General features: G+C 44.1%; 1 protein-coding gene across 1 annotated transcript in view; it reads left to right on the top strand.

The window, feature by feature from the left end:
* Positions 1-6,365: 6,365 nt before the first annotated feature.
* LOC143785406 (cytoplasmic phosphatidylinositol transfer protein 1-like) overlaps positions 6,366-19,182 on the top strand; it is a 37,682-nt gene continuing 24,865 nt past the window's right edge. The window contains exons 1-2 of the mRNA XM_077274220.1: positions 6,366-6,621; positions 11,203-11,287. Of these exons, the coding sequence (XP_077130335.1) occupies positions 11,240-11,287 (48 nt within the window). The 5' untranslated portion in view covers positions 6,366-6,621; positions 11,203-11,239. The remainder of the gene's footprint in view (positions 6,622-11,202; positions 11,288-19,182) is intronic.

Raw genomic sequence — 19,182 nt, 5'->3', positions numbered from 1 at the left:
AACACCAGAGTGGCAATTCCTGTTCACAAGAGCTTTCCAGACACAGTAACGAAACTACAGCTGTGAACTGGAACCAAAATGCAAAAACAAACATGGACAAAAGTCCAACTTATCTAGTAGTTGTCTAGGAGCAGGAACAAGCACAGAGAGGCTTCTGATAACATTGTTGACCGGCAAGCAACTAACAGAGCAGCAAGGTTATATAGCGACTCCCACATCTTGATGGGAACAGGTGAACAGAGAAGATGAAGACACCAGTTCAATTCCACCAGTAGCCACCGGGGGAGCCCAGAATCCAAATTCACAACAGTACCCCCCCCTCAAGGAGGGGGCACCGAACCCTCACCAGAACCACCAGGGCGATCAGGATGGGCCCTATGAAAGGCACGAACCAGATCAGAGGCATGAACATCAGATGCATTCACCCAAGAATTATCCTCCTGGCCGTATCCCTTCCACTTGACCAGATACTGGAGTCTCCGTCTGGAAACACGAGAGTCTAAGATTTTCTCCACAACGTACTCCAACTCACCCTCAACCAACACCGGAGCAGGAGGCTCAACGGAAGGCACAACCGGTACCTCATACCTGCGCAACAATGACCGATGAAAAACGTTATGAATAGAAAAGGATGCAGGGAGGTCCAAACGGAAGGAAACAGGGTTAAGAATCTCCAATATCTTATACGGGCCAATGAACCGAGGCTTAAACTTAGGAGAAGAGACCCTCATAGGGACAAAACGAGAAGACAACCACACCAAATCCCCAACACAAAGCCGAGGACCAACACGACGGTGGCGGTTGGCAAAAAGCTGAGTCTTCTCCTGGGACAACCTCAAATTGTCCACCACCTGCCCCCAGATCTGATGCAATCTCTCCACCACAGCATCCACTCCAGGACAATCCGAAGATTCCACCTGACCAGAGGAAAATCGAGGATGAAACCCCGAATTACAGAAAAACGGGGACACCAAAGTGGCAGAGCTGGCCCGATTATTGAGAGCGAACTCCGCCAATGGCAAAAAAGCAACCCAATCATCCTGGTCAGCAGACACAAAACACCTCAGATATGTCTCCAGGGTCTGATTAATCCGCTCGGTCTGGCCATTCGTCTGAGGATGGAAAGCGGACGAAAAAGATAAATCTATGCCCATCCTAGCACAGAATGCCCGCCAAAATCTAGACACGAATTGGGTCCCTCTGTCAGAAACGATATTCTCAGGAATACCATGCAAACGAACAACATTTTGAAAAAACAGAGGAACCAACTCGGAAGAAGAAGGCAACTTGGGCAGAGGAACCAAATGGACCATCTTAGAGAAACGGTCACACACCACCCAGATGACAGACATCTTCTGAGAAACAGGCAGATCTGAAATAAAATCCATCGAGATGTGCGTCCAAGGCCTCTTAGGAATAGGCAAGGGCAACAACAATCCACTAGCCCGAGAACAACAAGGCTTGGCCCGAGCACAAACGTCACAAGACTGCACAAAGCCTCGCACATCTCGAGACAGGGAAGGCCACCAGAAGGACCTTGCCACCAAATCCCTGGTACCAAAGATTCCAGGATGACCTACCAACGCAGAAGAATGAACCTCAGAAATGACTTTACTGGTCCAATCATCAGGAACAAACAGTCTACCAGGTGGGCAACGATCAGGTCTATCCGCCTGAAACTCCTGCAAGGCCCGCCGCAGGTCTGGAGAAACGGCAGACAATACCACTCCATCCTTAAGGATACCTGTGGGCTCAGAGTTACCAGGTGAGTCAGGCTCAAAACTCCTAGAAAGGGCATCCGCCTTAACATTCTTAGAACCCGGTAGGTATGACACCACAAAATTAAACCGAGAGAAAAATAATGACCAGCGCGCCTGTCTAGGATTCAGGCGCCTGGCGGTCTCAAGATAAATCAAATTTTTGTGGTCAGTCAATACCACCACCTGATGTCTGGCCCCCTCAAGCCAATGGCGCCACTCCTCAAAAGCCCACTTCATGGCCAAAAGCTCCCGATTCCCAACATCATAATTCCGCTCAGCGGGCGAAAATTTACGGGAAAAGAAGGCACAAGGCCTCATCACGGAGCAGTCAGAACTTTTCTGCGACAACACTGCCCCAGCTCCGATCTCAGAAGCGTCGACCTCAACCTGAAAAGGTAGAGCAACATCAGGCTGACGCAACACAGGGGCAGAGGAAAAACGGCGCTTAAGCTCCCGAAAGGCCTCCACCGCATCAGGGGACCAATCAGCAACATCAGCACCCTTCTTAGTCAAATCGGTCAATGGCTTAGCAATATCCGAAAAACCAGCAATAAATCGACGATAAAAGTTAGCAAAGCCCAAAAATTTCTGAAGACTCTTAAGAGAAGAGGGCTGCGTCCAATCACAAATAGCTTGAACCTTGACAGGATCCATTTCAATGGAAGAGGGGGAAAAAATATATCCCAAAAAGGAAATCCTCTGTACCCCAAAAACACACTTAGAACCCTTCACACACAAAGAATTAGACCGCAAAACCTGGAAAACCCTCCTGACTTGCTGGACATGAGAGTCCCAGTCATCCGAAAAAATCAGAATATCATCCAGATACACAATCATAAATTTATCCAAATAATCGCGAAAAATATCATGCATAAAGGACTGGAAAACTGACGGAGCATTTGAAAGACCAAAAGGCATCACTAAATACTCAAAGTGGCCCTCGGGCGTATTAAATGCGGTTTTCCACTCATCCCCCTGCCTGATTCGCACCAAATTATACGCCCCACGAAGGTCAATCTTAGAGAACCACTTGGCCCCCTTTATGCGAGCAAACAAATCAGTCAGCAACGGCAATGGGTATTGATATTTAACAGTGATTTTATTCAAAAGCCGATAATCAATACATGGTCTCAAAGAGCCGTCTTTTTTTGACACAAAGAAAAAACCGGCTCCTAAGGGAGATGACGATGGACGAATATGTCCCTTTTCCAAGGACTCCTTTATATATTCTCGCATAGCAGCATGTTCAGGCACAGACAGATTAAATAAACGACCCTTTGGGTATTTACTACCCGGGATTAAATCTATGGCACAATCGCACTCTCGGTGCGGAGGTAGTGAACCAAGCTTGGATTCTTCAAAGACGTCACGATAGTCAGACAGGAACTCAGGAATTTCAGAGGGAATAGATGATGAAATGGAAACCACAGGTACATCCCCATGAGCCCCCTTACATCCCCAGCTCAACACAGACATAGCTCTCCAGTCGAGGACTGGGTTGTGAGATTGCAGCCAAGGCAATCCCAGCACCAAATCATCATGTAGATTATACAGCACCAGAAAGCGAATAATCTCCTGGTGACCCGGATTAATACGCATAGTTACTTGTGTCCAGTATTGTGGTTTATTATTAGCCAATGGGGTGGAGTCAATCCCCTTCAGAGGAATAGGAGTCTCCAAAGGCTCTAAATCATACCCACAGCGTTTGGCAAAGGACCAATCCATAAGACTCAAAGCGGCGCCAGAGTCGATATAGGCGTCCGTAGTAATAGATGACAAAGAGCAAATCAGGGTCACAGACAAAATAAATTTAGACTGTAAAGTGCCAATGGGAACGGATTTATCAAGCTTTTTAGTACGCTTAGAGCATGCTGATATAACATGAGTAGAATCACCACAATAGAAACACAACCCATTTTTCCGTCTAAAATTCTGCCGCTCGCTTCGGGACAGAATTCTATCACACTGCATACTCTCTGGCGATTTCTCAGTGGACACCGCCAGATGGTGCACTGGTTTGCGCTCCCGCAAACGCCTATCGATCTGAATAGCCATTGTCATGGACTCATTCAGACCCGCAGGCACAGGGAACCCCACCATAACATCCTTAATGGCATCAGAGAGACCCTCTCTGAAAGTCGCCGCCAGGGCGCACTCATTCCACTGAGTAAGCACAGACCATTTACGGAATCTTTGGCAGTAAATTTCCGCTTCATCTTGCCCCTGAGATAGGGACATCAAAGTTTTTTCTGCCTGAAGCTCCAAATGAGGTTCGTCATAAAGCAACCCCAAGGCCAGAAAAAACGCATCCACATTGAGCAACGCAGGATCCCCTGGTGTCAATGAAAAAGCCCAGTCTTGAGGGTCGCCCCGGAGCAAGGAAATCACAATCCTGACCTGCTGTGCAGGGTCTCCGGCAGAGCGAGATTTCAGGGACAAAAATAATTTGCAATTATTTCGAAAATTCTGAAACCCAGATCTATTCCCCGAGAAAAATTGCGGCAAAGGAATTCTCGGCTCAGATACAGGTGCATGACAAACAAAATCTTGCAAATTTTGTACCTTCGTGGCGAGATTATTCAAACCTGCAGTTACACTCTGAAGATTACAAACAGGTGGACACAGAGCCATTCAAAGGAGAGAAAAAAAAAAAAAAAAAAAAAAAATTTCAGCAGACTACTTATTTCTCTCCTTTCTCAGCCAAGGATTTTAACCCTTTAGTGGGCCGGTCAAACTGTCATGATCTCAATGGCAAGAGATCATAGCATAAGCATATATAGGAACTAGCTCTTGGAAGATGGAACTGAGCTGACCATGAACTAAACCTAACACACAACTAGCAGTGGCCGGGTAGCATGCCTACGTTGATTCTAGATGCCCAGCACCAGCCGGAGGACTAAATAATGCTAGCAGAGGAAAATATTAGTCCTAGCTCACCTCTAGAGAAATACCCCGAAAGGAGACAGAGGCCCCCCACATGTATTGGCGGTGAATTAAGATGAAATAACAAACGTAGGATGAAAATAGGTTTAGCAAATTTGAGGTCCACTTACTACATAGCAGAAGACAGAAAGGACACTTTCATGGTCAGCTGAAAACCCTATCAAAACACCATCCAGAAATTACTTTAAAACTCTGGCATTAACTCATAACACCAGAGTGGCAATTCCTGTTCACAAGAGCTTTCCAGACACAGTAACGAAACTACAGCTGTGAACTGGAACCAAAATGCAAAAACAAACATGGACAAAAGTCCAACTTATCTAGTAGTTGTCTAGGAGCAGGAACAAGCACAGAGAGGCTTCTGATAACATTGTTGACCGGCAAGCAACTAACAGAGCAGCAAGGTTATATAGCGACTCCCACATCTTGATGGGAACAGGTGAACAGAGAAGATGAAGACACCAGTTCAATTCCACCAGTAGCCACCGGGGGAGCCCAGAATCCAAATTCACAACACATTATACAGTATGGAGCATCATGTGTGGCCATTATACAGTATGGAGCATTATGTGTGGCCATTATACAGTATGGAGCATCATGTGTGGCCATTATACAGTATGGAGCATCATGTGTGGCCATTATACAGTATGGAGCATCATGAGTGGCCATTATACAGTATGGAGCATCATGTGTGGCCATTATATAGTATGGAGCATCATGTGTGGCCATTATATAGTATGGAGCATCATGTGTGGTCATTATACAGTATGGAGCATCATGTGTGGCCATTATACAGTATGGAGCATCATGTGTGGCCATTATACAGTATGGAGCATCATGAGTGGCCATTATACAGTATGGAGCATCATGTGTGGCCATTATATAGTATGGAGCATCATGTGTGGCCATTATACAGTATGGAGCATCATGTGTGGTCATTATACAGTATGGAGCATCATGTGTGGTCATTATACAGTATGGAGCATCATGTGTGGTCATTATACAGTATGGAGCATCATGTGCGGCCATTATACAGTATGGAGCATCATGTGTGGCCATTATACAGTATGGAGCATCATGTGTGGTCATTATACAGTATGGAGCATCATGTGCGGCCATTATACAGTATGGAGCATCATGTGTGGCCATTATACAGTATGGAGCACTGTGTGGCCATATTTTTTTGTTTAGAATTATTCTTTATGAAACAGTGTGATCAGCAGTGCTAAATGGGTGTGGTTGGGACGTGGATATGGGTGTGGCTATTTATGAATGGGTGTGGTCAGAGGCGTGGCCTAAAATTTGCAGCAGCGCGCTTCGCGCGCCGCAAACTTTGTCCCTCTTTCCCATCTTCAAAAGTTGGTAGGTATGTTAAAAGTAGTAGGGGCGCAACAAAATAGTTTCGCCTAGGGCGCCGTAATCTCTCGGGCTGGCCCTAGGTATAAATAATACCATATAGTGCACATATAGTACTACTGTACCAGAGGGAATAATAATACCGCCATATAGTGCACACATACTACTACTGTACCAGAGGGAATGAATAATACCATATAGTGCACACCTGACGCTGCCATATTGCCCATACAGACCCCACTCTCCCTCCCGCCACCTCACAGCGCAGGCTCCGGGCTCCGGCACACACAGGGTTAAGTTCCCCACGTTCATTAACACGCGGGGAGAAAGTGTGAGAACATTGCGCGGAGCGGCGGGAGGACACACCCGGAGCGCGGAGAGGGGGGACTACTGCTCCCAGCATCCACCCACCGCCGAGGAGGAGGACCGGAGCCGCACACCGAGAGCACGAGCGCAGCATCACCTCCTCCGCCAGACACAAGGCAGGAAGGCGGCGGAGGAGCGGGCGGAGGAGACGGACACCAGCCGCACATGTGAGGAGGAGAGGGCGCAGCGTCTGCAGGTGAGAGCGGAGCCCCCCACTGTACAGCGGCCACCGGGACCCCGGAGCTCTGCTCATCCGGGGCCGCCTGCTGCATGGAGAGATGTGTGTGTGTGTGTGTGTGTGTATAGGGGCAGTGATGTGTATATAGGGGCAGTTTATAGCAGTGATGTGTATATAGGGGCAGTTTATAGCAGTGACATGTGTATATAGGGGCAGTTTATAGCAGTGATGTGTATATAGGGGCAGTTTATAGCAGTGATGTGTGTATATAGGGGCAGTTTATAGCAGTGATGTGTGTATATAGGGGCAGTTTATAGCAGTGATGTGTATATAGGGGCAGTTTATAGCAGTGATGTGTATATAGGGGCAGTGACGTGAGTGTGTGTATATATAGGGGCAGTATATAATAGAGATATATGTGTATATAAGGGCAGTATTATAGTAGTTATATTCTTGTACATAGGGAGCAGTATTATAGTAGTTATATTCTTGTACATAGGGGCAGTATTATAGTAGTTATATTCTTGTACATAGGGGGCAGTATTATAGTAGTTATATTCTTGTACATAGGGGGCAGTATTATAGTAGTTATATTCTTGTACATAGGGGCAGTATTATAGTAGTTATATTCTTGTACATAGGGGCAGTATTATAGTAGTTATGTTCTTGTACATAGGGGCAGTATTATAGTAGTTATACTCTTGTACATAGGGGCAGTATTATAGTAGTTATATTCTTGTACATAGGGGCAGTATTATAGTAGTTATATTCTTGTACATAGGAGCAGTATTATAGTAGTTATATTCTTGTACATAGGAGCGGTATTATAGTTGTTATATTCTTGTACATAGGGGCGGTATTATAGTACTTATATTCTTGTACATAGGAGCGGTATTATAGTAGTTATGTTCTTGAACATAGGGGCAGTATTATAGTAGTTATACTCTTGTACATAGGGGCAGTATTATAGTAGTTATATTCTTGTATATAGGAGCAGTATTATAGTAGTTATATTCTTGTACATAGGAGCAGTATTATAGTAGTTATGTTCTTGTACATAGGGGCAGTATTATAGTAGTTATATTCTTGTACATAGGGGCAGTATTATAGTAGTTATACTCTTGTACATAGGGGCAGTATTATAGTAGTTATGTTCTTGTACATAGGGGCAGTATTATAGTAGTTATAGTCTTGTACATAGGAGCAGTATTATAGTAGTTATATTCCTATATATAGGAGGCAGTATTATAGTAGTTATATTCTTGTACATAGGGGCAGTATTATAGTAGTTATATTCTTGTACATAGGAGCAGTATTATAGTAGTTATATTCTTGTACATAGGAGCAGTATTATAGTAGTTATATTCTTGTACATAGGAGCAGTATTATAGTTGTTATATTCTTGTACATAGGGGCGGTATTATAGTACTTATATTCTTGTACATAGGAGCGGTATTATAGTAGTTATGTTCTTGAACATAGGGGCAGTATTATAGTAGTTATACTCTTGTACATAGGGGCAGTATTATAGTAGTTATATTCTTGTACATAGGAGCAGTATTAGGCTACGTTCACATTCGCGTTCTGCGCCGCAGCGTCGGGCGCTGCAGTGTCGCCACATGCGCCATGCACCCCTATATTTAACATGGGGGCGCATGGACATGCGTTGCACTTGCGTTTTGTGATGCATGCGTCACTGTGGTGCATGCCTCGGCGCAGAGGACGCAGCAAGTTGCAGTTTTTTCTGCACCTAAAACCATGCAAAAATGGACGCATGCGTCACAAAACTCTGCGTTGTGCATGCGTTTACATTTGCGTTGTGCGTTGCGTCGCCGACACTGCGGCGCACAACGCAAATGTGATCTTAGCCTTATAGTAGTTATGTTCTTGTACATAGGGGCAGTATTATAGTAGTTATATTCTTGTACATTGGAGCAGTATTATAGTAGTTATATTCCTGTACATAGGAGCAGTATTATAGTAGTTATACTCTTGTACATAGGGGCAGTATTATAGTAGTTATATTCTTGTACATAGGAGCAGTATTATGGTAGTTATATTCTTGTACATAGGAGCAGTATTATAGTAGTTATATTCTTGTACATAGGAGCAGTATTATGGTAGTTATATTCTTGTACATAGGAGCAGTATTATAGTAGTTATATTCTTGTACATAGGGGCAGTATTATAGTAGTTATATTCTTGTACATAGGGGGCAGTATTATAGTAGTTATACTCTTGTACATAGGAGCAGTATTATAGTAGTTATATTCTTGTACATATGAGCAGTATTATAGTAGTTATATTCTTGTACATAGGGGCAGTATTATAGTAGTTATATTCTTGTACATAGGGGCAGTATTATAGTAGTTATATTCTTGTACATAGGGGGCAGTATTATAGTAGTTATGTTCTTGTACATAGGGGCAGTATTATAGTAGTTATGTTCTTGTACATAGGTGGCAGTATTATAGTAGTTATACTCTTGTACATAGGGGCAGTATTATAGTAGTTATATTCTTGTACATAGGAGCAGTATTATGGTAGTTATATTCTTGTACATAGGAGCAGTATTATAGTAGTTATATTCTTGTACATAGGGGCAGTTTTATAGTAGTTATATTCTTGTACATAGGGGCAGTATTATAATAGTTATATTCTTGTACATAGGGGGCAGTATTATAGTAGTTATGTTCTTGTACATAGGGGCAGTATTATAGTAGTTATATTCTTGTACATAGGAGCAGTATTATAGTAGTCATATCCCTGTACATAGGGGCAGTATTATAGTAGTTATATTATTGTACATAGGGGGCAGTATTATAGTAGTTATATTCTTGTACATAGGAGCAGTATTACAGTAGTTATATTCTTGTACATAGGAGCAGTATTATAGTAGTTATATTCTGGTATGTAGGGGCAGTATTATGGGGTTGTGTTCCCGTGCTTCTGATTGGTGATTTACACCGTTACATACCGTATTATTCTTTAGCTTTCTTGTGTTGTATGACGGATCTCCTACATTTCTATCTCGCACGTCTTTGCTCCCCCGGGTTCAGAATGCAGCAGGGATTTATAAGGGGACATGTATTTGCGGCGCCTTCACACTTTTCCGGTATTACTGTCAGCCTTGTTGTGTTTTATGTAGGTCAAACTCTTTGGAATTGTGAGATTGATATTTGCTAATTGGCCGTCAGATCTGGTTGTGTCGGAGCAGCTGTGACGCCGATATTCTCCTCCCCACTGAAATAATGTCGAAGTTTCCTTTCATCCACTATTAACACCGGATCAGATTGTTGCCGGATTATCAGACATTCTGGATTATCTAATAATGCGCATGTCCAATATTCAGAGTTTTGTTGAATGTTTGTTCTTTCTGGTCCTTTTTCGTTGGCACTGTATGACCGTGACACTGCGCAGTGACCTTGTTCTTAAGCCCCATTCACACGTCCGTGTAACACGGTTTGTTCTCGTACCACAATGTACGGACCGGCCGCGGGTCTCCTGACGTGACGGGCCTCATATATGACCCTTGGCCAGCCCTTGCATCGGGGTCCGGATACAGTTTGGGGCGTGAGGCGTTACTCTGTAAAATGCCTTTATTGGCACCATATGTTTAGTAAATAAAACTACCATATTGTGCATATATAATAGTACCATACACTTTGCTCATACAATGCTTTTGAATAGTGCTATACAACTAGTGCAGAAAACTGCCTTAATGTGCCCACATAATAGTAACAAACGCCCAGCCATACAGTGCTATATGCTGAACACATATAACTGCTATAATGTGCCTACATAATATTAACACACTAAGGATATACATATGCCTACGTAACAGTACAGTATAGTGAGCAAATAAAACTGCTATACAGTGCCTACATTGTAGCACCATACTCTGAGCGCATAAAATTGCCTACATGATGTTATCATACACTGCACAAATATAACTACTATTCAGTGTCTGTAAAATAGTACAAAATAGTGAGCAAATAAAACTGCTATACAGTGCCTACATTATGGCACCATATTCTGAGCGCATAAAATTGCCGTACAGTTCCTACATAATGGTATCATACACTACACAAATATAGCTACTATTCAGTGTCTATATAATAGTACAATATAGTGAGCAAATAAAACTGCCATACAGTGCCTTTATAACACTGTGCACATTACGGTAGCATGCAGTAATTGCCATATAATTCTCATGTAGAAGGGCCGTAAAATGATCGGGGTCCAGATTATAATCTATCGCACGGAATCATAATCACGTTCATCCAATATTGAGTCAACACATGAGTCACCCGCTGCCGGGACCTCATTGATTTGGTTTATCTGATGTCACCGATCCGTCATTACATGAGACGAGAGCATGGAGCAGACTAGACGGTACCACATGGGATTAGATACTCGGCTTGGCAAGCTGTATCGTGCAGGAATGGATTAGATGCACAGCTCGCTCAGCAGGCAGTATAACACATAAGATTAGATAGACAGTATCACACACTGACTTAGATGCAGTGACCTCCTGTACGGATATATTTGCTTGCTCGGATACCCAGGGACATAGTGTAATTTTTCTCTGTTTTGTAGATACTTCTCGGAGGTGACAGGCGGCGGTGACGTCAGGATGCTGGTGAAGGAGTACCGAATCTGCATGCCTCTCACCACAGACGAGGTGAGCCCCCCGGAACATGTAATGAGTGGTGACGTAACAGGGCGTCTGCACACATGCCCCCTGTCTCGAATTTGCAGGACTTTCCCAATTTCTGCCACATTAGTGGTGTCCCGACATGTAGCACATCGCGGCACCTCCAGTAAATTCCACGCCTCCCACAGAGGACGACTGTCAGCTCTTGGGATCAGTGGGGGTTCCTGACGTCAGTTATAGAATATAATAGTATACCACCATATCATGCCAAATAATATTACCACAAAGTGATTTACCATACCTCTCTCTGCTCCAGAGGGGTGAGTTCTTGGGATGAGGCCAGAAAGAAGCCCTGGGCAATTGCCTAATTTGCCGCTCCTAAAACTAGCATTGGCTAGTCAGTAAATCATACCGCCATATGGATGTTCTGTAATACAGGCAGCATTTAATACTGATATATTATACTGAGCCTAAAGAATACTGCCATGTACTGAGTGTGCAATGCCACCATGTACTGGACGTCATACCGTCATGGGTGCTTTGTAATACAGGCAGCACTTAATACTGATATATTGTACTGTGCCTAAAGCATGCCGCCATGTACTGGATGCATAATGCCGCCACATACTGGACGCGTAATACCGCCATGTACTGGACGCATAATGTCGCCATGTACTGGACGTCATACGGTCATATGGGTGCTTTGTAATACAGGCAGCACTTAATACTGATATATTGTACTGTGCCTAAAGTATGCCGCCATGTACTGGATGCATAATGCCGCCACATACTGGACGCTTAATACCGTCATATGGATGCTCTGTAATACAGGCAGCGCTTAATACTGATATATTGTACTGTGCCTAAAGGATGCCGCTGTGTACTAAACATGTAATGCCGCCATGTACTGGACGCACAATGCCGCTATACAGTGCTTCTATAACATGGTATAGATTTTGTTTTCAGTGGTCTGACTGCCCTTTTGAAAGTTATATCGGCAGCCATATTGACTGTCGCCCATCTTTTCCAAAAAGGGATCTAACTTACAATTGGACAGACGAGGGTCCGATACCCCCTATATACCCGCAGGACGCCATATTCAGTCGCTGTCTCTGCACCTCAGTTAACCCTTCAGTAGATGTGTGCTCCAGCTGGGATGGAGTTAATTTGTTTTTCATGGGGCGGGGGTAGATAGACACGACTCAAGGTATGACGTGCAGGTTGGCGACAACATGACAGTTCCCGTGTGTTACCGTAGTAACGCTGACAGACCTGCATTGTCTAAGTGGGAATTACCATTAGCAGGTGAATTATTCCGGGAGGAGAGCGGCGGCGGTGGCGGTGTATGGCGGTGTACGGCGGGGGAGGGCAGGGTCGGGGGGACCTATAGCCTTTACATAAAGAAAACCCATAAAATGGCGTTCTAATATGGCGCTCCGAGTCCTCTGACTGCACAGCCGGAAGGTTTCGCCAAATTTCATCATTTTCTAAATTTCGGGTCATTCTGAAAAAGGTGAACCAGGAAGTCAGGATAATAATTTTGGCACTTAAAGGGCAGGAGACCCCCAAACTGAACAAGCGGGGGGCTTGTCGCCACTAAATTAAAGTACATACGGACAACTTGTAGCTTTTACGTTTATTGAAGAGAACAGTGAATGTGATGCTGTTGCCCGTAGCAACCAGGCATGGCCACTTATGTAAAATGAAAGTGAAACTGCCCGGTTGCTATGGGCCCTAAGGCCTGCAGGGAGCAGTTGTCTATAGCAACCAATCAGATTCCGTCTTACATTTTCCCAGGGCCATTTACAAAATGGAAACTGAATTCTAATTGGCTGCTTAGGGCCAGTGCTGTGCCCATTAGATATTATCTGCCATACTTTTTGTGAACAGGCCTCATATTTTGATTTAAGATTTTTTTTCCTCGTTTTTATACCTAGTATTCACATACCATACAATACTGAAGCACCGCACCTATCTGATATACTATATGTATAAATTTCTCTGCTTCCTGTCAGTGAATGAGAAAACGCTTGTTTTCAATCGCCGCCGTGGTCATTTCCAATCCATCACGCACTGTAACGAGCACTGCAGCTGTGCCTCAGCAGCTTCCATTCACTGACAGCAAGAGACCTTCACACTAACTATAATGGTGCTGCTCGCCGATGCGTCCCGTCCTGTGTAATCTTCTCGCCCCGTCGCAGAGTTTCCATCCTCGTCTTATCGCTTCCTAGTAAATCAATGTCCCCCCTCGTAGAGCTCCGCAAACATTTACCCAGAGCCATCGCCATCCTCCAGCTAGGAAACATCACGGACTTCACCTGTTCATTATTTTCCCTTCATTCACTACTACTCTCATTATCCAGACATGGAACTGCCCGATCGGGGTCCAAAGGGACTTCAGAGGGGGCATCGTTCAGAAATCTAAGCTGATTCCCAGTCAGAGAATCCTGAGAGACTGCCAGTTTTCTGCCGTCGCCATACGTGGGATTAGTGTCCCTTTAAGAGTCCCATAATAGCAGTTATGGTCACACAGGGGCTGATATGGCGGCACTTAGTCGCCCCCACTCCCCGGTCGGGGAGGCAGCAGATGGCCATTCATGGTGTCAATTAGTCACTTCTTGATTTTTCTCCTGTCACCACTGTAATAACTAATTAACATTCTCCGGCTAATTGAGAATGTTGGAGGCGCACATTGTTTGCAGCGGACGCCCAAAAGCCGCAGCATATTGACTGCCATCTGGCATCGCTATCGCCTCAGCGGTTCCCCTATTAAGGCTCATTATTCCTCCAGCCCCCGATGAATTGTCCTCGATCGGACCGCGCCTTTTATTCTGTAAGATCGGAGCCGCCATCAGCAGCGGCCTCCAGTATCTCGTCCTGCCAACCGGATGCCCAGGTCCATTCAGTGCTGGATGCGGGGAATTATCAAGAGTGAGGCGGAAATGTACCCACAAGTACCACATGCATGCAGGAATATATATATATATATATATATATATATATATATATATATATATATATATATATATATATATATATATATATATTATACTGCCACATACACAAACTAAAGAATATTCAGCGGATGAAATAAGTATTGAGCACGTCACCAATTTTCTAACTAAATATATTTGTCAAGGAGCTATTGACATGAAATTCTCACTAGATGTCGGTAACGATCCATCCAATCCACACAGGCGAAGAAATCATCCATAGATGTCTATAAGTTAAGTTATGTGTAATAACGAGAAATGACACAGGAAAAAAGCATTGAACACATTAAGAAAGAGAGGTGCAAAAATCCCTGAAAAGTCCTGACACCAGCTGAAATCTATCTGTAATTAAAAAAGAAATCCTGCCACTTTGTGACAAATAATATCAGCTGGTTCAACTGACAACAAGGCGTCTCATCACCAAGATGCTGCACAAGAAACCTCTCATGATGGGTAAAACTAGTGAGCTGTCTCAAGACCTGTGCAACCTTGTTGTTGCAAAACATACTGAAGGCATTGGTAAGAGAAGAATTTCTAAACTACTGTAGGTTCCAGTAAACACTGCTGGGTCTATAATCCGGAAGTGGATTTCACCATAAACCGGTCACGACTAGATGTTTCCCGCAAGATTTCAGGCAGAGGAGTGAAAAAAATTATTAGAAGAATTGTCCCAAAGTCAAGGACCACTTGTGGAGAGCTACAGAAAGACCTGGAATCAGCAGGTACCTTTGTTTCAAAGAAAACTATAAGCAATGAACTCTGCCTCCATGGCCTGTATGCACACTTGCCACGAACCTCCATGGCCTGTATGCACACTTGCCATGCACCTCCATGGCCTGTACTCACACTTGCCACACACCTCCATGGCCTGTACTCATACTTACCATGCACCTCCATGGCCTGTATGCACACTTGCCACGCACCTCCATGGCCTGTATGCACACTTGCCACACACCTCCATGGCCTGTACGCACACTTGCCACGCACCTCCATGGCCTGTATGCACACTTGCCACGCACCTCCATGGCCTGTACGCACACTTGCCACGCACCTCCATGGCCTGTACGCACACTTGCCACGCACCTCCATGGCCTGTACGCACACTTGCCACGCACCTCCATGGCCTGTACGCACACTTGCCACGCACCTCCATGGCCTGTACGCACACTTGCCACGCACCTCCATGGCCTGTACGCACACTTGCCACGCACCTCCATGGCCTGTACGCACACTTGCCACGCACCTCCATGGCCTGTACGCACACTTGCCACGCACCTCCATGGCCTGTACGCACACTTGCCACGCACCTCCATGGCCTGTACGCACACTTGCCACGCACCTCCATGGCCTGTACGCACACTTGCCACGCACCTCCATGGCCTGTACGCACACTTGCCACGCACCTCCATGGCCTGTACGCAGGCTCACCATGCAACCTCTATAGCTTGTAAGCATGCTTACTACGCAAGTCTCCATTGCTTTACATAAAGCATGTTCAAGTGCGTTTACAGCCTGTTTAACAACATTTAGACAAACCTGTTAAATACTGGGAGAATATAGTCTGGTCAGATGAAGCCAAAATTGAACTCTTTGGATGCCATAGTACGCACCATGTTTGGAGGTGAAAAGGCACTACACATCACCCCAAAACACCATACCAACAGTGAGGTAGGTTTGGAGGTGGGAACATCATGGTGTGTGGGCTGTTTTTCAGCATACGGCACTGGCAAACTTCATATAATTGAAGGAAGGATGAATGGACAAATGTACCGAGACATTCTTGGATGAAAATCTGCTGCCATCTACCTGGATGATGAAGATGAAACGAGGGTGGACATTTCAGCAAGAGAATGATCAAAACAGACAGCCAAGGAAACTCTCAGTTGATTTCAAAGAAAGAAAATAAATCTACCAGAATGGACGAGCTGATCACCGATCCTGAATCCAAGAGAAAATGTATGGCAGGAACTAAAGCTCAGAGTTCCTAGAAGGAGCCCATGGGACCCTCAGGATGTGAACAGTGTTTGTGTGGAGGAATGAGCCAAAATCGCACCTGAGCAATGCCTGCTACTAGTTTCTCCATACAGGAGACGTCCTGAAGCTTCATCACCAGCAAAGGCTTTTGTACCAAGTATTAAGTAAATTTCAGTAAGCGTGTCAATACTTTTTCCCAGTGTTATTTCTCAGTGTTACATATAATTTATGGATGATTTCTTCTGCCTGTGTGGATTGGTTGGGTTGTTTCCAACATCTGGTGAGAATGTCATATCAATAGCATCTTCAGATTTACTTAGAAAATTGGTGATGCGTTCATTACTTATTTCACCCACTGTATATGCACAAATACCACAGAAACACATAATCTATAAATACTCCATACAAACACGCATACATGTGTATACACAAATACTAACATTATACACCAAGATATACATCCATGTGTACTGTATATATGACGCACAGGCGCTTTATTACACAGGGTAAGAGGATCTTTGTTTGTGCCCTTGATTTGCTGCCATCTACATTGGTCGTGGTGTTAACGTGTGCACCCGGCGGCGCCCCTGACACTCACGCTACATTGTTACGCGGTGACAGAGACTACCAGGAGCGTCCGGGGTCACGGTGACATGAAGTGAAGGGGGTCTGCTATTTATATTAATGCATCTCCTCCATAGTGCGCCCCCCTATTTCTTCTTGGATGCACTTACACCCCATGTCCATGTGATTGGCGGCACAGTTACTCCCCCCCCACCCTTTATTCTCCATAGGGGATGGAGCTATCGTGATACTACGTATATAATAGACCCCTCCAGTACACACTGTATATACGCTCTTCATACACACACTGTACATATATACTGTATATAATAGACCCCTCCAGTACACACTGTATATACGCTCTTCATACACACTGTACGTATATACTGTGTATAATAGACCCCTCCAGTGCACACTGTATATACGCTCTTCATACACACAATGTACGTATATACTGTATATAATAGACCCCTCCAGTGCACACTGTATATACGCTCTTCATACACACACTGTACGTATATACTGTATATAATAGACCCATCCAGTGCACACTGTATATACGCTCTTCATACACACTGTACGTATATACTGTGTATAATAGACCCCTCCAGTGCACACTGTATATACGCTCTTCATACACACAATGTACGTATATACTGTATATAATAGACCCCTCCAGTGCACACTGTATATACGCTCTTCATACGCACACTGTACGTATATACTGTATATAATAGACCCCTCCAGTGCACACTGTATATACGCTCTTCATACACACACTGTACGTATATACTGTATATAATAGACCCCTCCAGTGCACACTGTATATACGCTCTTCATACGCACACTGTACGTATATACTGTATATAATAGACCCCTCCAGTGCACACTGTATATACGCTCTTCATACACACACTGTACGTATATACTGTAGATAATAGACCCCCCCAGTGCACACTGTATATACGCTCTTCATACACACACTGTACGTATATACTGTATATAATAGACCCCTCCAGTGCACACTGTATATACGCTCTTCATACACACTGTACGTATATACTGTATATAATAGACCCCTCCAGTGCACACTGTATATACGCTCTTCATACACACACTGTACGTATATACTGTATATAATAGACCCCTCCAGTGCACACTGTATATACGCTCTTCATACACACTGTACGTATATACTGTATATAATAGACCCCTCCAGTGCACACTGTATATACGCTCCTCATACACACACTGTACGTATATACTGTATATAATAGACCCCTCCAGTGCACACTGTATATACGCTCTTCATACACACTGTACGTATATACTGTATATAATAGACCCCTCCAGTGCACACTGTATATACGCTCTTCATACACACACTGTACGTATATACTGTAGATAATAGACCCCCCCAGTGCACACTGTATATACGCTCTTCATACACACACTGTACGTATATACTGTATATAATAGACCCCTCCAGTGCACACTGTATATACGCTCTTCATACACACTGTACGTATATACTGTATATAATAGACCCCTCCAGTGCACACTGTATATACGCTCTTCATACACACACTGTACGTATATACTGTAGATAATAGACCCCCCCAGTGCACACTGTATATACGCTCTTCATACACACACTGTACGTATATACTGTATATAATAGACCCCTCCAGTGCACACTGTATATACGCTCTTCATACACACTGTACGTATATACTGTGTATAATAGACCCCTCCAGTGCACACTGTATATACGCTCTTCATACACACTGTACGTATATACTGTATATAATAGACCCCTCCAGTGCACACTGTATATACGCTCTTCATACACACACTGTACGTATATACTGTATATAATAGACCCCTCCAGTGCACTGTATATACGCTCTTCATACACACACACACTGTACGTATATACTGTATATAATAGACCCCTCCAGTGCACACTGTATATACGCTCTTCATACGCACACTGTACGTATATACTGTATATAATAGACCTCTCCAGTGCACACTGTATATACGCTCTTCATACACACTGTACGTATATACTGTATATAATAGACCTCTCCAGTGCACACTGTATATACGCTCTTCATACACACACACACTGTACGTATATACTGTATATAATAGACCCCTCCAGTGCACACTGTATATACGCTCTTCATACACACACTGTACGTATATACTGTATATAATAGACCCCTCCAGTGCACACTGTATATACGCTCTTCATACACACTGTACGTATATACTGTGTATAATAGACCCCTCCAGTGCACACTGTATATACGCTCTTCATACACACTGTACGTATATACTGTATATAATAGACCCCTCCAGTGCACACTGTATATACGCTCTTCA

This window comes from Ranitomeya variabilis, chromosome 7 (assembly GCF_051348905.1).
Source record: "Ranitomeya variabilis isolate aRanVar5 chromosome 7, aRanVar5.hap1, whole genome shotgun sequence".
Taxonomy (NCBI): Eukaryota; Metazoa; Chordata; class Amphibia; order Anura; family Dendrobatidae; genus Ranitomeya; species Ranitomeya variabilis.
This window is presented reverse-complemented; position numbering and strand designations above follow the sequence as displayed.